Raw genomic sequence first — 25,802 nt, forward strand, 5'->3', positions numbered from 1 at the left:
TGCAGACATCTGCTTAACGATACACTTTATCACCATTACTGTTATTGTTTAATGCTTTTCTTACGAGCTGCACTTTATATGCTTAGCACAGTTAAAGTGTTATTTTAGGCTTGATGAGAGAAATAGATGTGAAAAAAATGAGTTTACTACCCCACTCCACTCTACAAGCTTCTTAGAAGTTGGCTCAGTGAATTTCTGTACACTGTATAAAATGTAAATTTGCCCTCTATCACTGGTGCCATTCTTTACGATCCACAGCATGTGGTGTGTGCAGTGCAAAGTACATACATGAGTAGTGTATGTAGTTGTTGCAACTGTATCATGTTAGATTTGAATAGGAAAGTCTTTAAAATGTGCTACCGCAAAACCCTTCTTCTATTTACGTGTGACACCTCTTTCATAGCACGTCATCTGCACGAGAAGTATATTTTCAGCACTTCACAAAATGCTTTCACCCCTGCATGCACTCCTGTCACTGAGGGAATACTCCCCCTCTCCAAACATCCATTAGGCGAGCTCATTTTATGTGCGTCAGTGTGGCATGGTGGCTGGGCTGGCTATTGGGTTACCTAAGACACCAACCAATAAGAGTTCACTATCCGGAAATGGGCAACATTTCCTCAATTACGACTCAGTGTTTGAATTTAAAAGGTTGATGATTGATATTGTTGCTGAATACAGTACATCGGAAATACATGCAAAAAGACGAGACTGAGTTATAAGTGGCACAAGAAAAGGTGGTTGCTGGGCCCCTTCATCACATATCAGCTTGGTCCAGAGCACTTCATGTCAACTGTCTTGTTTTTCCACTACCGCTGCAACCTAGCTGTAGTTGTATCATAATTGTGAAGCTAAATATTGCACATTGTGTGGGCAACACCACTCGTGGATTACGTCAGCATTTCCTCTCACACATCTCCCCTCTCCACAATGGCCTAAAATATTCCTATCACGCGTGGTGTGAACCATCTGTCTTTTGTGCCACTGATAACTCACTCTGGCACATCAAATGTCAATAGGAAGGAAACAGGATGAAGTCAGGCAAGACATTCAGAAAGAACTTAGAGTTAAGGTAATATGGATTTTACACAAGGGCTATGAATTTATGGTTCAGAATCGTGAAAAATGCAAAATCTGAGCTCCACTCTATTTGTATACAAATGTTTAAGTTGTTGGAGTGCCATTATAAAATAATATAAATAATCTTAAAGACAAGAAATTAAAGGAAAGAAAAAGTGCAACCAAAGAAACAAGAAGAACATTGCAGAAAGCATTCCACAGATGTTCAATAGTTGGACAGTTAAAATTTTTAATTTTCATTTACAAATAAATTAGCTTTGTAATATAACAGTCTTTAGGAATGCGTCACATATGTTTATCTATGTTGATATTACATTACAAAATGTTACATTAAATTTTATTGTTATTATTCAGTAACAAAATATACATAAAGTATGTTAATATATGCATATGTGTATATAAAAGCTTGTACAAATTATCACAGGATCAGAATGAAGCTTTTAGAGCTGTGTCACAATTAAACACCTTCTGAAAGGCAATAATTATAAATACACCATACACTTGTGAATAACACACAAAACTGAGATATTCATTACAAAAAGCTGGACTTCCCACAGTCTCTCTTAAGTTGGCAATTCTAACACAGTCAATAATTTCATTTGTAGTGCATATGGCTGCACCAACACACCGAGAGATGCCTCTACTATAGAGAAAAAATATCCTGAGAATAATTTCTATAAACATGTAAGGAATTTATCTTTCTTATCTGTCAGTTTGCAGAATAAGATGTGGCCATCACTTTAACTACCAGTAACAGATTAAAAAGGACTTGTTCATAATGCCTTGTGACAGTGAAGAAACATTTGAGTTTTCCCAACAGATTCAGGACGTCTGATGTGTAGTTACTTCAGTTATGACCAAAATGCACACCTAGAAACAAATAACAGCCTACTTATCTGTCGAGTTCTGGGAACTCTTAGTGATCTTTAGTGCTGGAATGTTTTCCACACAGTCTTTTCTTCTTGTTGGACATATACTTTCACACTCAGAATTTCTTAAGTTATTTAAATTGTTTGACTCTGAAGGAACAGAGTTTGTTTCTTCTGATGGATATATTATACACACATGTTTCTCCTCAGACGTGTTTCCAACAGTGTCAGCTCCACTTACAGAGACAGGAACTACAATAATTTCAATTGTGGACACACTATCTTTACACATGTTATTGACATTCCTTGAAATGCTATTACACTGATGATGAATGTTTGGCACTTCAAATGAAGTCCTCATTTTGGAATTTTTCCTTGCTCCTTTTGGTTTTGACAGGGACACTTTTTGTTTTTTTATTTCATCTTCATTATTTTGATTACTGTTGTTATCAGTTGTATTAATTGCAGAGCTTTTTGCTGAATCTTCATGGTACGCACTGCTGCTTGCTTGTGAAGGCTGCAGTATCTTGCTCCTGACAACCTGTAACAATATTAGTGGAAACTGAGTAATTTTACTGTTGACTGCATAAAAAAGGAACATTTCATTCAGAAATTTGTTAGACTGAAAGAGAAAGAGGAACTGGGTATTGACGCACATCAATTCCACACCTGTGATCTGGGCACGCAGTTCTAAGGTGAGCTGCCAAAGACACCAGATGCTAGAACTATCATAGGCTGCCACTTACGGATGTGTGCTCAGCCTCTCCTCCCAGCACTCTACCGGCCAGCCGATGGCTTACAGGGTCAGCCCCAGCCAGCTTTGCTCTCAGTTACATGTTGACATTCTGAGTAGTGTTATCGGACTGCTATTGTAGCCACTCTTTGGCAAGTGGCTTCTTGTAACAAGTTGTTTCTGAAAGTAATAAAGTGTTTTTCCCTTCACTGTTTGCGTGTCCTTGAGGTCAGAACACGAAGGTGATGAGTAGGGTCGCATTTTCACTGTTTCTTGTTGCGCTGTTGCTTTTTGCACGTTGTCGTGACATGGAGGCTCTCCTTCAAGCATTGGTGCAACAACAGATGGACTTCTTACAGTCCTGCAACAGTTTGTGCCGGTATCACTCTCTCAACATCTGTCTCCAGCTCACTTTCCCTCTCTGTTACTGTCATTTAATGAGACAGCAGAAGATTGGGAAGCATATGAACAGTCTACAGCAACATTTCCACACTTTCCCTTTTACGGATGTGGAGGTATCTCATGTATTGTTTTTGTCATGAGTTTCTTCCACCTTGTATCAGTTATTGCAGCTCTTGGCCCCATTGCAGGAACCTTCACTGTTGTCGTTTGACAATTTATGTTTGTTGTTATCTTCCCATTATTGGCACTGCATGCACATCGTGGCTGCTACGATCGAATTCTACCAAGGCAAGAAGCAGCCCCGTCAGTCTTATCGTGCCTGGACAGGTACCCTCCACAGCCTTAGTCGCAAAAGGTGTTTAGTCACAGCCAAGTCAAAAGAGTCACATGTGGATGTCATGGTTCAGGATGTTAACATCCACTCTGACCCGGATAAGGAAGTCTGACAGCAGATCCTCCAATTAGAGAATCCCTCCCTCGAAAATGTTTTGTCGATGGCCCAGTTGTATGAGGCTCAAATGCCACTGGCCAGCAGCTGGAAGCCCAGTGCAATGTCATGGTGGTACAGCAGGGTGGCCTGAACACGTATGGGGAGGGCGACATCACAGTGATGCAAGCCAGCTACTCTGGCAGCTTCCACACAGCATGTGAACAGTGTTCCAGCTGCTGCTCCCTGTTGCCCTTGTTGCATCTTGTTATGGACAATATGACAGATTGGTGTCACAAATATTAGTCTGTCTGTTGGAAGTGTGGAAAAAAAGGCCAGATTGCAGAAGCCTGCCACTCAACTTCACACAATGCAGTATCATGGGCCATGAATATGGATATCCAGGAAGTGTCTTCATCAGAGGCAGTTCCCTGTGAGATTCCAACAAGCCTTTTATTGAGGTTTTGGTTTTCTTGTTATAGCTATGCCTAGATGTAGATACTGAAGTAACAGTTTCTCCGCTTAATACCGAAACATATTCACACCTTGGCTCACTGCCACTGTTGCCGGTAAACAGCTGTCTCCGGGGATATGGTAAACAGCAAAGCCCCTTGCTTGGTCAATTCACTGCCAAAGTTACCTACGAATCAGTGACTCCAGCTGTTAGCTTTATTGTCATCCATGATGTTAGCTCCACAAATCTTTTCAGTTATAATTCTTTTCAGACCATTGAATTCTCAGTCACAGATTCCATACAGTTGGTATTGGCCAAAGTCCCCTGTCAATCACTGGAATCTCTGTGCTCAGAATTTCAAAGTATCTTTGTGGAAGGCCTAGGGTGTGCCACAGACTTTAGAGCCAATACAACCTTGAAGCAGTCAGCTTGTCCTAGATTTTTTCATGCTAGGCAGATTTCTATAGCTTAACACCCCCAACTCAATGTGGAGCTGGAGCAGCTCACCTCTCTTGGGGTTCTGCTTGCCATTTCCTCTAGTGGATGACCCACACTCCTTGTCATCGTGAAGAGATCCTCTGGTAGCTGTGACTCTGCAGCAATTTTAAGGTCACCGTGAATTCGCAGCCTGTTGATACATACCCACTGCCACGTCTGGACGAACTGTTCACGCGCTTAACAGGGGTCAGTTCTTCTCCAAATTTGATCTTTCCTAAGCATATCAGTTACTCATGGATGAGGAGTCGACAATTGATGTTTGGGCTGGCAAATGCTCTGTAGTTTTTCAATACTACCACTATTCCACATTGTTTCAGCTACCTGGATGACACTGTCATTTTCAGATATACCTGCACAATCTCACAGTCCTTTTTCAAAAACTCTGGGCCTTGGGTCTGTATTTCAATCTGTAGAAGCCCAAATTTTTCCAACCATCTAGAGTATCTGGGACACATCATCCTGGGTAAAATTCCCTATATGAGTGGTTCATTCCTCAGTGTCCACCACTGCACACCTTCTCCACCACCTTCTCTGCAAGGGTGCTTCCTTTTTGGCCTCTGGTGAGTGACTAGGCCTTCAACATGCCAAATGAATGCCTCAGATTGGCACCATGCCTGGCTACTTTTGGTGCCAGCAAACCACTGGTTGTAGCTACGGCAGCTCACAGTACAGCTTGAGGGCAGTCCTCATTCATTGGAATGCAGATGACTCTGAGCAGTCACTGGTATTTGCATCAAAAACTCTCAGTACAGTACAGGTCCACTACTCTCAGGTCCGGAAGTTGGCTCTAGCCATTGTGTATGTGGTCACCAACTTCAAGCTTTCTTGTATGGTAGTAAATTTCAACTAATTACAAACCACAAGTCATCAATTTTGTTATTTAGTCTGTCCACCCAGGTTCCTGATAAGACAGCTCATAAGTTGCTGTGGTGTCCAATGTTCCACTCCCAATAGTCTACTGCATTTATTTTCGCCCCACTAGGAGCCAGCATTGGCGGCCGAAGACTTCCGGCATAAGAAGTCAGCCTCATTCTGCCAACGGCCTTGTCAAAGAGGGCGGAGGAGCGAATAGAGGTTCAGGGCACTCTCTTGTCCTAGGGGTGGGAAATTGCCCCTAAAGGTGGAAGAATCAGCAATGATCAACGACGTGAGGATGCAGAAGGCAATGGAAACCACTGCATTAAAGACACGTAACGTGTATCCACAGGACATGTGGCCTGTAATTGAAGAAGTGTCATGATGATCTCTCCATTGGCAAAAGATTCCGGAATAGTCCCCCATTCGGATCTCTGGGAGGGGACTGCCAAGGGGGAGGTTACCATGAGAAAAAGATTGAATAATCTACGAAAGGATAACGTTCTACGAGTCGGGGCGTGGAAGGTCAGAAGCTTGAACGTGGTAGGGAAACTAGAAAATCTGAAAAGGGAAATGCAAAGGCTCAATATAGATATAGTAGGGGTCAGTGAAGTGAAGTGAAAGGAAGACAAGTACTTCTGGTCAGATGAATATCGGGTAATATCAACAGCAGCAGAAAATGGTATAACAGGTGTAGGATTCGTTATGAATAGAAAGGTAGGGCAGAGGGTGTGTTACTGTGAACAGTTCAGTGACCGGGTTGTTCTAATCAGAATCGACAGCAGACCAACACCGACAACGATAGTTCAGGTATACATGCCGACGTCGCAAGCTGAAGATGAACAGATAGAGAAAGTGTATGAGGATATTGAAAGGGTAATGCAGTATGTAAAGGGGACGAAAATCTAATAGTCATGGGCGACTGGAATGCAGTTGTAGGGGAAGGAGTAGAAGAAAAGGTTACAGGAGAATATGGGCTTGGGACAAGGAATGAAAGAGGAGAAAGACTAATTGAGTTCTGTAACAAGTTTCAGCTAGTAATAGCGAATACCTTGTTCAAGAATCACAAGAGGAGGAGGTATACTTGGGAAAGGCCGGGAGATACGGGAAGATTTCAAGTAGATTACATCATGGTCAGACAGAGATTCCGAAATCAGATACTGGATTGTAAGGCATACCCAGGAGCAGATATAGACTCAGATCACAATATAATAGTGATGAAGAGTAGGCTGAAGTTCAAGACATTAGTCAGGAAGAATCAATACGCAAAGAAGTGGGATACGGAAGTACTAAGGAATGACGAGATACGTTTGAAGTTCTCTAATGCTATAGATACAGCAATAAGGAATAGCGCAGTAGGCAGTACAGTTGAAGAGGAATGGACATCTCTAAAAAGGGCCATCACAGAAGTTGGGAAGGAAAACATAGGTACAAAGAAGGTAGCTGCGAAGAAACCATGGGTAACAGAAGAAATACTTCAGTTGATTGATGAAAGGAGGAAGTACAAACATGTTCCGGGAAAATCAGGAATACAGAAATACAAGTCACTGAGGAATGAAATAAATAGGAAGTGCAGGGAAGCTAAGACGAAATGGCTGCAGGAAAAATGTGAAGACATTGAAAAAGATATATGATTGTCGGAAGGACAGACTCAGCATACAGGAAAGTCAAAACAACCTTTGGTGACATTAAAAGCAACGGTGGTAACATTAAGAGTGCAACGGGAATTCCACTGTTAAATGCAGAGGAGAGAGCAGATAGATGGAAAGAATACATTGAAAGCCTCTATGAGGGTGAAGATTTGTCTGATGTGATAGAAGAAACAGAAGTCTATTTAGAAGAGATAGGGGATCCAGTATTAGAATCGGAATTTAAAAGAGCTTTGGAGGACTTACGGTCAAATAAGGTAGAAGCGATAGATAACATTCCATCAGAATTTATAAAATCACTGGGAGAAGTGGCAACAAAACGACTATTCACGTTGGTGTGTAGAATATATGAGTCAGGCGATATGCCATCTGACTTTCGGAAAAGCATCATCCACACAATTCCGAAGATGGCAAGAGCTGACAAGTGCGAGAATTATCGCACAATCAGCTTAACAGCTCATGCATCGAAGCTGCTTACAAGAATAATATACAGAAGAATGGAAAAGAAAATTGAGAATGTGCTAGGTGACGATCAGTTTGGCTTTAAGAAAAGTAAAGGGACGAGAGAGGCAATTCTGACGTTACGGCTAATAATGGAAGCAAGGCTAAAGAAAAATCAAGACACTTTCATAGGATTTGTCAACCCGGAAAAAAGTGTTTGACAATATAAAATGGTGCAAGCTGTTCGAGATTCTGAAAAAAGTAGGGGTACGCTATAAGGAGAGATGGGTCATATACAATATGTACAACAACCAAGAGGGAATAATAAGAGTGGACGATCAAGAACGAAGTGCTCGTATTAAGAAGGGTGTAAGACAAGGCTGTAGCCTTTCGCCCCTACTCTTCAATCTGTAAATCGAGGAAGCAATGATGGAAATAAAAGAAAGGTTCAGGAGTGGAATTAAAATACAAGGTGAAAGGATATAAATGATACGATTCGCTGATGACATTGCTATCCTGAGTGAAAGTGAAGATGAATTAAATGATCTGCTGAACGGAATGAACAGTCTAATGAGTACACAGTATGGTTTGAGAGTAAATCAGAGAAAGACGAAGGTAATGAGAAGTAGTAGAAATGAGAACAGCGAGAAACTTAACATCAGGATTGATGGTCACGAAGTCAATGAAGTCAAGGAATTCTGCTACCTAGGCAGTAAAATAACCAATGACGGACGGAGCAAGGAGGACATCAAAAGCAGACTCGCTATGGCAAAAAAGGCATTTCTGGCCAAGAGAAGTCTACTAATATCAAATAGCGGCCTTAATTTGAGGAAGAAATTTCTGAGGATGTACGTCTGGAGTACAGCATTGTATGGTAGTGAAACATGGACTGTGGGAAAACCGGAACAGAAGAGAATCGAAGCATTTGAGATATGGTGCTATAGATGAATGTTGAAAATTAGGTGGGCTGATAAGGTAAGGAATGAGGAGGTTCTACGCAGAATCGGAGAGGAAAGGAATATGTGGAAAACACTGATAAGGAGAAGGGACAGGATGATAGGACATCTGCTAAGACATGAAGGAATGACTTCCATGGTACTAGAGGGAGCTGTAGAGGGCAAAAACTGTAGAGGAAGACAGAGATCGGAATACGTCAAGCAAATAATTGAGGACGTAGGTTGCAAGTGCTACTCGGAGATGAAGAGGAAAGGAATTCGTGGGGGGCCGCATCAAACCAGTCAGTAGACTGATGGGAAAAAAAAAGCCATGCCAACAAGGATGCCTAATCCCAGCTGCCCACTGGCTAGACCCTGTATTTGATCACGAGGAACTCTTGGATATCTCCTCCTAGCAAGCACTACATGGGTTTCCAATCACTAGTTGCTAGTTCTCACGTGGTTGTCAGCCTCATCCAGCATGTTTGGTCTTCTTGTCTTCCAAGCAGCAATTCTGAACTGCTCGGTAACCATTTTGTCCGTGCCATGGTCTCCCAGTCTTAGACAAGATCCTCCACCTCTCTGTGGACGACTCAGCTGTGTGGTTATTCCCGTGAGTTTGTGGTGGGAGGTTTTATAGGTACTACATGAGTGTCACTGGAGTGCTTCCCATACCACAGCTTTGGATTGTAGACATATGTGCTGGTCTGGCATTGACAGGGAGCTGGAGCATTTGGTGGCTGCATGTCCTCAGTGTGCTAATCAACAGGTGGCTCCCAAGGTTTCGTTCTCCCCGTGGCCTCCAGCAGCCCAGCCCTGGGAATGCATCCATGCGTATTTTGTGGGTCTCTTTCTACAAGAATTTTGGCTGATTGTCATTGACACTTTTTCACATTTTCCATGCATGGTCCAGTGCTTCTTTACACTACCGAAATCACTATTAACAATCTCACAAAACAAATTTTTCTGTGGGTCTCCCAGTTACTTTCCTGTCTCAAGTGTTTCATGATTTCTGTGTTGTGTGGTCACGCATTTGTATAATCGTTCCCCTACCTTTCACCCCCCCCCCCCACCCCTCACCACCGGCCCCCAATCTAATACGGAAGCTGAGCACTTGCTGTGCACCTTTAAGACTCAGCTGAAAAAATGTCTCCACAACTTCCCTGCCGAGCAGGTGTTACAGTTTTTCTGGCTGCCTTCTGGATGACTCCAATTGGTTTCCTTAATCCTGCCAAGCTTCTCCACAGGTGAAAGCCGAAGAGGCTGCACAACCTCCTCGGACTGGGATCTCGCCCACCATCATGTTCTGCCATATCGAGTTTTCTGCCGAGGGATGGCAATCTGACTACGTCATTTGCTCGGTCCCCAGCTGTTTGCCATTTTTCTTCTTTTTTTTTTTGGGTCATCGGTCTACTGATTGGTTTGATGCGGCCCACCACGAATTCCTTTCCTGTGCTAACCTCTTCATCTCAGAGTAGCACTTGCAACCTACGTCCTCAATTATTTGCCTGACGTATTCCAATCTCTGTCTTCCTCTACAGTTGCAATTTAATTCCACTCCTGAACCTTTCTTTTATTTCCATCATTGCTTCCTCGATTTACAGATTGAAGAGTAGGGGCGAAAGGCTACAGCCTTGTCTTACACCCTTCTTAATACGAGCACTTCGTTCTTGATCGTCCACTCTTATTATTCCCTCTTGGTTGTTGTACATATTGTATATGACCCATCTCTCCCTATAGCATATCCCTACTTTTTTCAGAATCTCGAACAGCTTGGACCATTTTATACTGTCGAATGCTTTTTCCAGGTCGACAAATCCTATGAAAGTGTCTTGATTTTTCTTTAGCCTTGCTTCCATTATTAGCCGTAACGTCAGAATTGCCTCTCTCATCCCTTTACTTTACCTAAAGCCAAACTGATCATCACCTAGCGCATTCTCAATTTTCTTTTCCATTCTTCTGTATATTATTCTTGTAAGCAGCTTCGATGCATGAGCTGTTAAGCTGATTGTGCGATAATTCTCACATTTGTCAGCTCTTGCCGTCTTCAGAATTGTGTGGATGATGCTTTTCCGAAAGTCAGATGGTATATCACCAGACTCATATATTCTACACACCAACGTGAATAGTCGTTTTGTTGCCACTTCCCCCAGTGATTTTATAAATTCTGATGGAATGTTATCTATCCTTTCTGCCTTATTTGACCGTAAGTCCTCCAAAGCTCTTTTAAATTCCGATTCTAATACTAGGCCAATAGCCATTATGAATTAGAAGTGATGCTGCATCTATGTCTTCTGGACTGGAAAGTGGGAGGTCTGGTGTCATCAAAATCAGCTCCGAGTCTGGTTGGGTACCCACTCCCCTGTCCTGGCCACACCATCACGTTCATCGGCACCTGGTTGAAGGTGTGGCCTACCTGGCGATGTTTCTGCTTGTGTCAGTGCCTCTGCCTGCTGAGCCTATCTGCGACTTTACATCCTCTGGTAGAAGCTCCAGTGGCCCTCCAGCTGGTGGACATGCCCCTCGTCAGTTGTAAGTCTCCAGTGGGGCCTCAACCTGCAACAGAGCCTACTCTACCTTCCACACTTCCATCGGATTTCACCAGGGATCCTGGCTAAGATTGCGCGTTGCTGGTAATATCATCTCATGCTCCAATGGGGGTTGGTGGGGCACTCCTCTTGTTGGCCACTTTTGCCTATATTCTAAGGTCTCCTGTAACTCTACATTCTCACTGTGGATGTGGACACCGTCTAGACTTCCATGCTGTCTTCACATTCTGGCTGTCCACACCTTGCCTGGGGAATCAGCAATGCTTCGCTCCAAGGGGAGGGGGCGCAGTGACCTGCATCAATTCCATACCCGTGATAGGGGTGCACAGATGTAAGGTGCGCCACAGAAGTTACCAGATGCTAGAACCACCAAGGGCTGCTGCACATGGATGTGTGTGCAGCCTCTCCTCCATGCACTCTACTGGCTGGCCGAAAGCTTACTGAGTTGGGCCCAGCCAGCCTCACTCACTCACTGTCATATGCTGACATTACGACCAGTGTTACTGAACCAGTATTGTAGCCACTTTGTGGCAACTGCCTTCATGTAACCAGTTGTTTCTAGAAGTAATAAACTGTTGTGCCCATCACTGTGTGTTACTGTGGTCAGAACAGGTAGTATTTACTTTTATGATGCACATTTCCCAATAGAGCCAACGGAAAAATACAAACATACTTTTGTACTTTAACTAAAGAGATAAGTACCTTTCAATCAAAAAGATCGAAATTATTCATTGATGTAACTGCACTGAAGCTACCAAACGATAGAATTTGACAAGAATTATTTCTGTGCTGTTGGTCTCCATTACCACCATGATTTTCAAACAACATTAAATAATATGTTGTAGTCCAAAAACATTCTCTCTCAGAAATCTTAAAGAATAAATTGTTCAAAAGATAGTACAATGAAACATGTAAAAAAAAGAGGAGGATTAAATACTTACAATTCCACAATCAACACACTTCCGTTTTCGGTCTTTATGACAATGTAGTTTCTCATGTTCTTTAACCTGAGATGGTCTCAAGAAGGTTTTGCTACAATTTTTACAACGGACTGGTTTTGCAGCAGTGTGTGTCAATATATGCCGCTTCAATTTATCTGCAAATTGGAATAAAACTTTATAATTCATGATTCTCCATAACAGACAATAATATAAACAATAAATTTAAGGGTAACAGAGTTCAAAGACATAGAACATTTCGCCCCCACATTTACAAGTGATGAAATGGGGAAAGACATGTAAAATTAATAATTGCTACTTAGTCTTTAAAACCTTTGTTCTTCTTGAGAGGAGGAAATGTGAACACACACATTTTGGCATTATAGAACGTGTGAATAAGAATAAATTCGGATGTTGGCATCTTGAGAAGAACTGAAATTCAAAAACTGAAGCAGTCATTGCAATATAAATTGCCACCTCTTTCTTAGAACTGTGTCTTCCATTGCATTTATTCACAATAAAACTTGGAAAGTGAACTGAAGTTCACAGAAAAGAAATAAAAATTGTGACATTTGCTGGTGATACTGTAATTTTGTCACAGTTGGTTAAGGACTTGGATAATATGCCAAGAGGATGCTGGCAGAATTAGTGGTAAATGAGACACTGAAAGTAATTGACCAGTTTTGCTATATGGGCAGGAAATAACTGATGATGGAAGAAGTAGAGAGGATATAAAATGCAGACTGTAAATACCAAGAAAAAGAAAAGCTATTGCTGATACAGAATGCAAACTGAAGAATTAGAAAGTCTTTCTGAAAGTACTTGTCTGGAGTACAGCAATGTATGGACAATAAACAGGGCAGGCAGTATGAGAAAAGAAGATCTTAAAATTTGTTACTACAAATAACGCTGAAGAGTAGACGATTAACAAATAATGCTGAAGATTACCCTGTTAGATAATTAATAAAGAGATAATGAATTGGACCAATGAGAAAAGAAATCTGTGGTACAACTTGATTAAAAGAACAGACAGGTTGACAAGACACTTTCTGAGTCATCAAGGATTGGTTGATTCGGTAATGGATGTATGTGTGTAGGGTAAAAAATTTTAAAAGGGAGACCTGAGCACAATTACTGTAAGCAAGTTGAATTGGGTGTAGGTTTCATGCAGCAATGATGAGACTTGCACTGGACAGAAAAGTGTAGATCTCCTTAGTTTGTTAATTACTTGCACGCTCTGTGGATCATAATAGCAACAGCTCGGTACTATATGCAGTGTGTCAGTTTTACAATTTTACTACATCTTCTCAGCAGAGTGTATGGCAATGTGCTAAGCATTTATATGACTTCTTAAGTTTTTTAAATTGAATAGAGTGATTTATATTTAACTATGTTCAATATCTAAGAACAATATTATGAAAAGGATAGATTGCTTCTCACCATGATGCTGAATCACAGACAGGGACAATGAAAAGACTGCTATACACTTAAGATTCTAGCAGAAGGCCTTCTTCCAAAATAAAGAACACACACACTTTGAGAGAGGCACAACTCATACACACATAGCCACAGTCTTTGGTCATAGTTGCTGGAATGCGGACAGAAACTGCACCTGATGAGAACAGCAATCTGGTGTTGATGGTGGGCATAAAGAGCCAGCATGAGGCAAGGTGGGGGAAGGGATGGGATAGGACAGGAGGGTAATTATGGGGAAAGGTGTAGTGGCATTTGTGGGAGCATACTGAAATTTCTGAATGGGGGGCTCCACATAGTTCCCAAGTTGTGCAGCGACCATAAACCATAAAATTACCAAATAAGCAGCAACCAGTCGCAAGATCATGTTTTCTTTATTTACTTTTACAAATCAATTTCAACTGATCAACAGCCATCATCAGTGCTTTCAACGTGTACGTTCCCTGAGTAATAACACTGTCTTAAACAGATGTCAAAGATAAAAACAAAATGATGCATACTGAAATGTGGCGAGGATGATAGAGAAGAGGAAAATGAACTAGTAGTTGTATGGTCAGAACAGAAGACTGTGGAGTAGGAGCAGGAAAGAGATATGAAGGTGGAACACACAGACTCATGAAGGCTGAGGCCAGAGGGTTACAGGAAGGTAGGTTACAGGGTGTCCATAATTACATTTCCTGTTTCAAAAAGTTGTAGAAAGAGCCACTACTCAGCATGATGTCAGATTTGAACAGCATATTATTGACACAATGGGGAAACATCATGGAGCAAGAAAAAAAATTATTAACAAAAACTGAATATCAGAATATGCACACCAACAAACGCACAGCACACAGAAAATATGCACTCCCATGAACAGTACCACTTGACTCTGCAAAATGGCAGTGTGGTGTAGGTTGATAACATTGTTTTTATCGTAGGGTCATTCTTCTTCTTCTTCTTCTTCTTCTCCTCTCTCTCTCTCTCTCTCTCTCTCTCTCTCTCTCTCTCTCTCTCTCTCTCTCTCTCCCCCCCCCCCCCCCTGAGGGTTCTGTTACGTGTACCATCACTGGTAAATGCTACAAGAGTCTTCTGCACACCAACACCATTCCAACCCTACAAGGGTGTGCCCTTCAAGAGTGTGGATAGGATTGTTTTTATGCAGAATGGTGCTCCTCTGCACATTGCACAGGCAGTGGAGCAGATATTGCAGAGACATTTCAGAAATGCTAAAATTATTAGCCCTCAGTTCACAACAGTCCTGGCCATCCAGATCACCTGATCTTAATCCGTCTGACTTCTGGCTGTGGGGTTATTTGAAATATGTTGTGTTTGCTGCTTCAGTTATGGAAGTAGCTGAACTGAAGGCAAGCACTGTACAACACACTTTGAACATGACCCTGAGACACTCCAATCTGTTGTGGAACATGTTTTTCTCAATTTCATCTTGTGGGAGAAAACAGCAGAGAGCATACTGAAAATGTCTTGTGCCACTACCATGAAAATTAGAAACCAATGTCATTTTACTTTTTATGAAGTTTTTGGTCTCAGAGAATTAAAAACCGATCTTTACCATCTGATGTGGTACATTCTTGCTGTGGTGGATGGGCTTACCTAACCAACAGTGCCACGACAGTTGACTGCCTAACTTGTGCAGTCATGCACACTGAACAGTATGGATGGTGCATTGTGCAACTCAAACCATTAATATGTCATTTGGAGCTGACGTCATTTATGTTAAGATACACCATCTATTAGTAAAATTTTCATTCCCCCCCCCCCCCCCCCCCCCCCCCCCCCCCCGCCCAATCAGTAATATGTTATTTAACTTTGACATCATTCTGAGCAGTGGTTCTCTTTCTCAAGGTTTTTTTAAACTGGAACTTTAATTATGTGCTCCCTGAATACTGCAGGGAGAGTTCGCATCTGTGCATTTCAGAAAGCTGATATTGGCAGGAAGTATGCAAATGGTGGAGGCTGTGAAACAGTCACTGCAGCGACTGTTGGGCAGTACGTTCCGCACCCGGTGTTCATGCTGTTTCTTGGTCACAGTCTGTCAGTGGCCATTCATTCAGACAGACAGCTTGTTAACTATCATGCTCACATAGAGAGTGGCACAGTGGTTACATCTTAGTAGATCACATGGGTGCTCTCACAGGTATCCCTGTCTCTGATGAGATATGAGACGCTTGTGACTGGACTGGAGTAGGTGATGATGGAAGTATGTAAACGACAGGTGTATTGTAGGAATATGAGTCTTGAAGCAAGGGGTATGGAGCAAGGGTGGTGTAGTGATAGCAAGGATATTCCTCATTTCACCACACAACAAGAGGTTCTTGAGGGCCTGGCAGAGAATGTGATTCGGCAGAGAATGTGATTCAGTTATTCTAATCCTGGGTGGTACTGAGTCATGAGAGGAGAGCTCCTTCAAACTGTGTGTGTGTGTGTGTGTGTGTGTGTGTGTGTGTGTGGGTGGGTGGGTGGGTGAGTGGGTGGGTGGGTGGGTGGAAAAATGGCAGTATTTACAGTGGCTGTTACGTCTGATAAAGTTGGCGGTACTGATATAGCCATCCTCGAGGTGGAGGCCAACATTGAGAAAGGTAGCTTGTTGGGTTGGTGGAGACCAGGTGAAGTATATTGGGAGAAGGTGTTGAAGTTCTTGTGGGATGTACATACTGTGCCCACACAATCAGTCCAGATAAAGAAGATGTCATCAATGAATCTGAACCAGGTGACAGGTTCAAGATTCGGGTTCATTAGGAAGGATTCCTATAGGTTTGGCATAGGATGGTGCCATGCACATGCACATTGACATAGCACCTCTCTGTTCGTAGGTAATGCCTTCAGAGGAGAAGTAGCTGTGGCTGAGGATAGTGAACTGGTTACCAGAAAGGAGGTTACAGGTTTGAAGTCAGTCAGACACTGGAAAAGAAAGTGTTCAATAGTGGCAAGACCATGGGCATTGGGGGGTGTCAGTGTAGAGGGTAGTGGCATTAACAGTGAAGAGCAGTGCACTTTTTGGGTAATAGGCTGAAGTGTTGGTCCATGAGAAAAGAGACTCACTCTGTGGGGGCACAGTAAGCAGCCACAATGGGGTATCTCAGTTGGGTGGGAGCATGTAGAAGGTTTGACTGCTGTAAGTGGTGAGGGGGAGGGGGGGAGGGAGGGAGAGGCAGAGAGAGAGAAAGAGAGAGAGAGAAAGAGAGAGAGGGAAAGAGAGAGAGGGGGGGGGGGTTCTGGGATAGACCTATAGACCTAAGGATCTGAGGTGGGACTGGAGATCCTGCTGGATTTCTGAAATGAGGACCCTTGAGAGTGTTTGTAGGTGGACGTATCTGACAACTGCTAGAGTCCTACAGAAGGTAACACCTGCAGTTCATAACCTCAGTTAGCCTTTATCAGCAGGTAGGCTCGCATGGTTGGGACCAGCTCTTAGGTGTTGGATTACAGTTCTTTCTGCAGATGTAAAGTTGGTGCCCATGTTGAGAAATTTAGCAATGCACAAGGTTAAGAAATTCTGGAATGTTAATAGGGGTGATTTGTGGGCAGTGGGGGTGAATCACAATTTCATAGATGAGTGAGATGAGTCAAGCTGGGCACAGTATTGATTTTGGTAAGGTTGGTGTCAAAAATGTGTTTGCACTGTTGGGACAGGGAGGAGAAGAAGAGAGGATTTTTAAGGAGCCCAGCAAGATTGAATCTGGGAGTGGGGCAAAAGGTAAGGCCTTTGGAAAGGAATGTTACTTCTGTGGGACTAAGGCTTTTGGAGGAAAGTTTCATGACTGCGTTTCGGTACTGTTTAGGTTCTGAATTCTGTACGCCAGTGGGAAGGAGTTTCTGATGGTTTAGTGAATGTAGTAGGTCTACGAGGCAGGATTTATCAGCTGTGAGTGGATGTGGAGAGTTTTTGGAGGCTCTTGTAGAATGGTGAATAGTGATAGTCCAAGGCAGGAGCAGATAAAGAGAATCCAGGGTTTTTTTGAGACAGCATTATGTATCCTGCTCTAGTTACTGGAGGACAAGAGTTTCACTGTGACAGATGGGATGATGGAATTTGGGACTGATTGATTGAGGGGAGTTACGGGACTAAATGCTGAAGTCATCAGTCCCAAAATTCATAGTTACTTGTGTAAGTAGAGGGTCCGCTAAAAGTGGGTGAATCCAGTCAGAGAGGTCAAACTACTACACTCCTGGAAATTGAAATAAGAACACCGTGAATTCATTGTCCCAGGAAGGGGAAACTTTATTGACACATTCCTGGGGTCAGATACATCACATGATCACACTGACAGAACCACAGGCACATAGACACAGGCAACAGAGCATGCACAATGTCGGCACTAGTACAGTGTATATCCACCTTTCGCAGCAATGCAGGCTGCTATTCTCCCATGGAGACGATCGTAGAGATGCTGGATGTAGTCCTGTGGAACGGCTTGCCATGCCATTTCCACCTGGCGCCTCAGTTGGACCAGCGTTCGTGCTGGACGTGCAGACCGCGTGAGACGACGCTTCATCCAGTCCCAAACATGCTCAATGGGGAACAGATCCGGAGATCTTGCTGGCCAGGGTAGTTGACTTACACCTTCTAGAGCACGTTGGGTGGCACGGGATACATGCGGACGTGCACTGTCCTGTTGGAACAGCAAGTTCCCTTGCCGGTCTAGGAATGGTAGAACGATGGGTTCGATGACGGTTTGGATGTACCGTGCACTATTCAGTGTCCCCTCGACGATCACCAGTGGTGTACGGCCAGTGTAGGAGATCGCTCCCCACACCAAGATGCCGGGTGTTGGCCCTGTGTGCCTCGGTCATATGCAGTCCTGATTGTGGCGCTCACCTGCACGGCGCCAAACACGCATACGACCATCATTGGCACCAAGGCAGAAGCGACTCTCATCGCTGAAGACGACACGTCTCCATTCGTCCCTCCATTCACGCCTGTCGCGACACCACTGGAGGCGGGCTGCACGATGTTGGGGCGTGAGCGGAAGACGGCCTAACGGTGTGCGGGACCGTAGCCCAGCTTCATGGAGATGGTTGCGAATGGTCCTAGCTGATACCCCAGGAGCAACAGTGTCCCTAATTTGCTGGGAAGTGGCGGTGCGGTCCCCTACGGCACTGCGTAGGATCATACGGTCTTGGCGTGCATCCGTGCGTCGCTGCGGTCCGGTCCCAGGTCGACGGGCACGTGCACCTTCCGCCGACCACTGGCGACAACATCGATGTACTGTGGAGACCTCACGCCCCACGTGTTGAGCAATTCGGCGGTACGTCCACCCGGCCTCCCGCATGCCCACTATACGCCCTCGCTCAAAGTCCGTCAACTGCACATACGGTTCACGTCCACGCTGTCGCGGCATGCTACCAGTGTTAAAGACTGCGATGGACCCGTATGCCACGGCAAACTGGCTGACACTGACGGCGGCGGTGCACAAATGCTGCGCAGCTAGCGCCATTCGACGGCCAACACCGCGGTTCCTGGTGTGTCCGCTGTGCCGTGCGTGTGATCATTGCTTGTACAGCCCTCTTGCAGTGTCCGGAGCAAGTATGGTGGGTCTGACACACCGGTGTCAATGTGTACTTTTTTCCATTTCCAGGAGTGTATAAAGCAAAGAAGTTAACACATAGAAGGCATAAAAGAGTAAGCCAAATCTCAAAACTGGAAAAACAGAGGAAGAAAAGTGTGGTCTATGTACACGGGAGTGGTCGTGGGTCCCAGACCGAGAAAACATGAAGAGAGGCTCAACCACAACCACCCTGCCCCTGCTCCATGAGCAAAGAAAACTTTATAAATGAAAATGAAAAGTCCGCAGCTCGTGGTCGTGTGGTAGCGTTCTCGCTTCCCGTTCCCGGGTTCGATTCCCAGCAGGGTCAGAGATTTTCTCTGCCTCGTGATGACTGGGTGTTGTGTGATGTCCTTAGGTTAGTTAGGTTTAAGTAGTTCTAAGTTCTAGGGGACTGATAACCATACATGTTAAGTCCCATAGTGCTCAGAGCCATTTGAAAATGAAAACCCCTTTCAAGAAGGAAACAGAGGACCAGTTCAACCATCTGTGAATCACCTGCTAATATTAAAGACAAGGAATCTGGTAGGCTATACTTAGTATGAAGAGCATATGGGATACTGTATGCCTGGCTCCACAACCACATTGTGAGGGTGGCTTGTCATGCAAGAAAAAACAATGGGTGAGCCTACTATGACCGATGTGTAGATGGCATAAGACAGTGGGCTCTTTCCATGTGAAGTGGAAGGAAGTATGCCAAACTGCAGTTGTCTTGATTGTGCGGAGTTTACACTGAGAGCAGTAGTGCACCAGATGTCATTCCACTCTTGGGCAAAGAGAGATTTGCTGTGTATCTGCATATCTATATGTGGGATCATGAAAGGGAATGGAGGTAAGTATCTACCTCTCTAGCCAAATGGTTAGCCAGTTCATTCCCTCAGATGCCCACATGACTTGAACCCAGAGGAAGACAATGGAGCAGGCGGTATGGCCAAGGTCAGAGAGAAGGTCATGGATAGCAGAGACCAAAGTGCGATGAGAGAAAAGTCGGTCTATAGCCTGCAAGTTGGTACATGTTAAAACACTGTGGAGGGAGGCCTGAGAAACAAAATGGAGGGCCCTGTTAATGGCTAGCAGCTCAGTTGCAAACACAATACATGATGTCGGCAGTAAATGCTGTTATATGCCAGTAGGAGATGTAAAAGCATATCCCGCTTTATCCATTGTTTTAGAACCATTAGTGTAGAAGATGGTAGCATCCTGGAACTCTTCAAGGGTGGAACGCACAAGGTGCTGGAATATTATAGAGGTGACAGAGACCTTAGGACCCTGGAATAGGTCGGTGCTAATCCGTGGGCAACACACCATCCAAGAGGCGAGATGCAGATCCCGATGAAGGGAAGTGAGACGCATTCCAACCAGCAGAAGGGGAACATCCCTCAGTAGCAAGGAAGACGGGGTACATGGGATTGTCAAGGAATTGTCAAATGGTGATTGCATGAGAAACCAGGAACTGGCTCCATTGTATTTGTAGAGGGGTAATCTCCACTTCTGCGAGGAGACTGTCTACAGGACTAGTGCGAAAGGCACTGATAGTCAGTTGCAACCATAATGATGAACAGGGTCAAGTAGTTTCATAGTGGAATGAGCTGTTGAGCCATAAACCTGTCAAGCATAATCTAGTCTGGACAAAAGCAGAGCACGATAATGGTGAAGAAGAGCAGCACTGTCTGCACCCCAAGATGTGTGGACCAGGAGGCAGATAACATTATGCTTCGGCATGCAGGTAGTCTTCAAGTGGTGAATATGGGACAGCCACATCAGCTTTTTATCAAAAATAAGGCCCAAGAAATGGGACTGTGCTACAACAACTACGAGCTGAATAAATTTCTGGATCGGGGTGTACTGCAGGTCAACAGCAAAAATGTATAACCCATGTTTTAGAGGGGAAAACCGGAAACATGGGAGAGGGCCCGTGCAGAGCCCCATCACATGGTGCCTTGGAGTTGGCATTCAGCAGATGCTACCAAGTGAGAGTTGCACCAGATGCAAAAATCTGTCAATACAATGCTGGAGTAACCTAGGCCCAACAGAGGTCACAAGCCCATTCATGGTGATGAGGACGTGCGTGATACTTAACACAGAACTGTGTGGGATACCATTCTCCTGGGCACGAGGGGTGATCATCAAAGTGCCAATGCGAACCCGGAAGGGCTGGTGGGATAAAAACTCATAGATAAAAATTGTAAGGGGGTTGCGAAAGCCCCGGGCATGAAGGGTAACTAAAATGTAATAGCACCAAGCCATGTTGTATGCCTTATATAGGTCAAAGAAGACTGCAACAAGATGCCAGCAGTAGTAAAAGCCTATCGGATTGCTGTTTCCCATACAAGTAAAAGGTCTGTTGAAGAGCATCCTCCCTGACAACACACTGATATGGGGACAAAGAGCCCCAAGATTCAAGCACCCAACATAATTGGAAGCTAACCATCCTCTCAAGCAGTTTACAAAGTATATTTGTCAGGCTAATTGGGCAGTAGCTGTTGAGAGACGTTGGGTTCTGCCTGGGTTTAAGGACAGGGAAACTTTGCTGCCTCGCCACTATGAGGGGAAGACACCTGTGAGCCAAATGCATTTGAAGATCCTGACGAGATGTTGCCTCTAGGTAATGTGCAAGTGTTGGATCATCTGATTGTGGGTGGAATTCGGGCATGGGGCTGAGTAATATGAAGAGGAAAGAGCCTGCAAGAATTCCCGTTCAGTGAAGGGCTCATTACAGGATTCGGTTGGGTGGGGGTTGGAACAGAGGGCTGTTTGTTCAACTCTGCATTTCTGCCACAAAGGAATCAGCATAGGAAAAGGACATCAATGCTGCCACAAAGTGTGTTGTGAGGTGTTCTGCAAGTACAAACGCATTAGTAGTACACGGTAGGATCAGACCCTGGATAGTTGACTGTTGCTGGGGGCCCAGAAGGCTACGGAACTAGGACCAAACTTGCAAGGAAGATACATGCATCGCCTGAGAGGAAACGTAGCACTCCCAGCAATCCTTTTTACTCTTCTTAATAAGGTAGTGAGCCGTAGCATGGAGACACTTAAAAGTGACAAGGTTGGTCTCTGAGGGGTGTCGTTTAAATCGTTGCGGCACCTGTCAGGGGTTCTGAATAGCGACTGCTACACCCTTGGTCCACCACAGTACCGATCAATGACGAGGGGGACCTGCAGATCTACATCTACATCTACATCTACATTTATACTCCGCAAGCCACCCAACGGTGTGTGGCGGAGGGCACTTTACGTGCCACTGTCATTATCTCCCTTTCCTGTTCCAGTCGCATATGGTTCGCGGGAAGAACGACTGTCTGAAAGCCTCTGTGCGCGCTCTAATCTCTCTAATTTTACATTCGTGATCTCCTCGGGAGGTATAAGTAGGGGGAAGCAATATATTCGATACCTCATCCAGAAACGCACCCTCTCGAAACCTGGCGAGGAAGCTACACCGCGATGCAGAGTGCCTCTCTTGCAGAGTCTGCCACTTGAGTTTGTTAAACATCTCCGTAATGCTATCACGGTTACCAAATAACCCTGTGACGAAAACGCGCCGCTCTTCTTTGGATCTTCTCTATCTCCTCCGTCAACCCGATCTGGTGCGGATCCCACACTGCATAGATAGGGGGATAGCAGGACCAGTTGTGTGAAGAAGAATGGCAGAGACATTTTAAATCACTGCATCAGTGCAATTCGAGAGAGAGGTGTCAAAGTGCACAGCAGATATATATAAAGACCAATTGGCTCTGCAGAATGCCCAACGCGGGGACCTGTCAACAGAAACTGGTTACACTTGCAAAGACCGTCATAGGGTGACTAACGTAGGGAAGATATGAGAGCAGGGGAGGAGATTGTGAGATCGACAGCAGAAATGGTGTCATGAGAAGCATTGAAGTGACTAAGGGAACAGTCACTGAGGAGAACAAATCAATGTCTGTAGAAAGCTGCTCAATTAGAAGACCCCTACCCGGCGAAGTGGCACTCCTACACAGCGGATGGTGTGCAAATGAAGTCCCTGAGTAGGAGGTACAGTGGTGGGAACTGCTGTATCATGGCAGGCAGGTCAACAAAAAGAAGTGGCCAACAAGGAGGGAGGTAGACACTACAAAAGGTGATTGCACTCGTGCTGCTATTGCTTCCAGGTTGGTATGAAGGGGGATCCAATCACTAACGACATCAGTGCGAACCAAAGTGCACACCACTCCAGATGTTATCCCAGAGCTGGCACAGTTCTGACAGAACACCCAATAACCACAAAACATTGGAGAGTGGTCATCACAGAAGCGCTTTTCTTGAAGAACAAGACAGAATACAGAAAAAGAGGAAAAGGGTTGTTGAATTTCTAGAAGATGGCAGTAATATCCATTGCAATTCCACTGGATTATCATGTGGGTAGAAATATAGAAGCCGAGGAAAGGTCATGTCACTGGGTCAGTGGGTGTCAATAACGAGGATGGGGTGACATCCATAAAAACTGGGGCTGATTCGGGATGAGGAGTAAGGGTTGAAGCCCCTCGGGAAGCTGGGTAAACCTCATCATTTCACTTGCACTGCTTCTTCTTCTCCCTCGGAGGGAGGGGGGAGGCGTTATCTTTAAGGTAACAGGTGGCAGCAATGTCTGGATCAGACAGAGAGCGAGTGTCTTTGGGGCACTCGGAGCACGGGTCCCCCATCCGACCCGAGGTTGCAGGCTCCCCCATCTTGAGAACGCAGGGAGCCCCATCTGTAGCAGGAGCCAGAGAATAGGATATCTGGCCGAGGAGGAGGAGGAGGAGTGGTTCCTCGAGGGGAAGAGTGGGAGCTGCTGGGAGCGGGGGAGGAAAGGGAAGTGGGTCAGGATGGGGCTAAGCAGGAGGGGGAAGGAGGGGAAGACGTAACTCAGGCAAAGGTAGAGGAGAGATGCACAGGGTGAAGACTGTCAAACTTCTTCTGGGTCTCTAAGTAGCTGAGATGGTCAGGGATCTTTATTTCTCGAATTATTTTTTACTTCATATACACTGGACAATCGAGTGAGTGGGGAGAATGGAAACGAGCGCAGTTTACACCTGAGGTGCAAGGGCTCCCCACGTGAAGAGGGTGCCCACAGTCACCACAGATGGGAGTGGCATCACATCACAAAGACATGCGACTGAACTTGAGCCAACACAAGCAATGCATGGGAGATGGAATCTGCAATTTGATGTTGTATCTATATACCATTACCTGGAACTTCTGAGGCAGGGTACTCCTCAAAGTTCAGGATGAAAGTGCCAATGTCTATACGATGGTCCTTACGGCCTCTTCGGACACAATGGACAAAATTAACATCACGTCGTTCTACATTAGCCATAAGTTCATCATCAGACTGTACAAGATCCCTATGGAAAATTACACCCTGTGTCATATTGAGTGACTTGTGAGGAGTGATATTCACTGATATGTCTCTTAAATGGTCGCAGGCATAGAGGGAGGCTCACTGACTAGCAAAAGTTGTCTTGATACGGAGGGATCATCCTCCTTAACAACTCAACTTCACCGAACTTGTACTCAATGTGTTCCACAAAGAAAGGGGGCCTAGTGGAAGAAAATGTTTCCCCCATCAGTCATGGTGCACACCACGAAGTGCAAAAAGGGTTTTGCCTCAAGTCAGTGGACCTGGTCCTCCTCCCAGGGGATAGCTGAGGAGTGTATGGGAAGGCAGAAATAAGAGCTGAGACAGAACTATTTCTAGGAAGATCAGCCACAGCAATGGCTGCCTGGCAAGACAGTTGTTGCTGGGAGTTCCAATGCCATGAAAAGATGGGCAACCACTCCTAGACTTACAGAAGGTGTTCACAGTGCAGGTACCAAGCAGAGTGATCCCTGAGGTGTCAGGGGGGCTCAGCCAGATGGGTACATAACAGCCCCACCACATGGACTGGCTACCGAGCTGGTGACCTGGCAAGGAGGTGAAAAGGCTATGGTGGAGAGGGTGGGGAATGGGGAAAAGAGAGGGGGAAGGGGGAAATGAGAGAGGGAGGGGAGAAAGGTGGGGAGGAACCCATGCCAAAGATGCTAGGGAGGGAGTTCTTCCCTATCTGGCTAACACTACAGATTTCAGATTTAGAGGTGGGGGTCAAACCCCTGAAGAGGAGCAGAAAATCCACAAAAGAGGACAAGCAAACCCACAAAACCACAAGACAAAGCAAAGTCTGGGTTGACGGAAATAAGAACACCAGGAGAGGGAAAGAAAAGAGCAAAGGGAAAGAAATAAGGACAGGGAAAGAGAAGGAAGGGGAAGGTAAAGCAGCCCAGAAAAGCAAAATGTTGCAATAACTCAGGGAGCCATGCGTGCCACACACATAACCACAACAAAGTTGTGGGCTCCCTGGGGGGGATTAGGGATTGCAGAGCAGGAGAATTTTATGAATGGAGAAGAGGCATTGCATTAGGTCTTGCAGGACTATCCCTCATCATTCTAATCCTCTACATTCAGACATTCTTCTATAGAGTGAAAGGATTTATGAAGTAGACATGATTTTAGGATGTGTTACAAGTTAAATTTCATTATCCATTAAATTCTTTACATCACTGGGTAGGTGGTCAAAAGTTTTTATAGCTGAGAATCCCACTCCTCCTTGTGTCACCCTTGGGCTGAGTAATGGACAGAGTAACTCATTTCTCCTTCAGAGCTACTTATGAAGGAAATCGTTGGTCCACATGACAGACACAAGGATGCAGTGTGTTTTCATAATGATTGCCAAACCATAGGGAAACCAATGAAGAAATACAGACACTACATATTATCACACAAAGATTTTCACAGACTCTGAAAAGAAATTGATGACACATAGGAGGTATAATACTGTCCAGTGGAGTGAGTAACCGTTAACAGAATATGGCAATACACATTAAAAGTGTATTTAATAAACATTTCTATCCTTTTACACTGTGATAAGCAAGATTCTACTTTATTGCCTCATAAATGCTCCTTCTTTATATACCAC

The 25,802-nt window shown here is 44.6% G+C and overlaps 1 protein-coding gene across 1 annotated transcript in view; it reads right to left on the bottom strand.

The window, feature by feature from the left end:
* Positions 1-1,337: 1,337 nt before the first annotated feature.
* LOC126191129 (zinc finger protein 510-like) overlaps positions 1,338-25,802 on the bottom strand; it is a 390,896-nt gene continuing 366,431 nt past the window's right edge. The window contains exons 15-16 of the mRNA XM_049931877.1: positions 11,834-11,988; positions 1,338-2,490 (exon numbers count right to left, since the gene is read on the bottom strand). Of these exons, the coding sequence (XP_049787834.1) occupies positions 1,969-2,490; positions 11,834-11,988 (677 nt within the window). The 3' untranslated portion in view covers positions 1,338-1,968. The remainder of the gene's footprint in view (positions 2,491-11,833; positions 11,989-25,802) is intronic.

The sequence above is a fragment of the Schistocerca cancellata genome, chromosome 6, assembly GCF_023864275.1.
Source record: "Schistocerca cancellata isolate TAMUIC-IGC-003103 chromosome 6, iqSchCanc2.1, whole genome shotgun sequence".
In the NCBI taxonomy this organism is placed as follows: domain Eukaryota; kingdom Metazoa; phylum Arthropoda; class Insecta; order Orthoptera; family Acrididae; genus Schistocerca; species Schistocerca cancellata.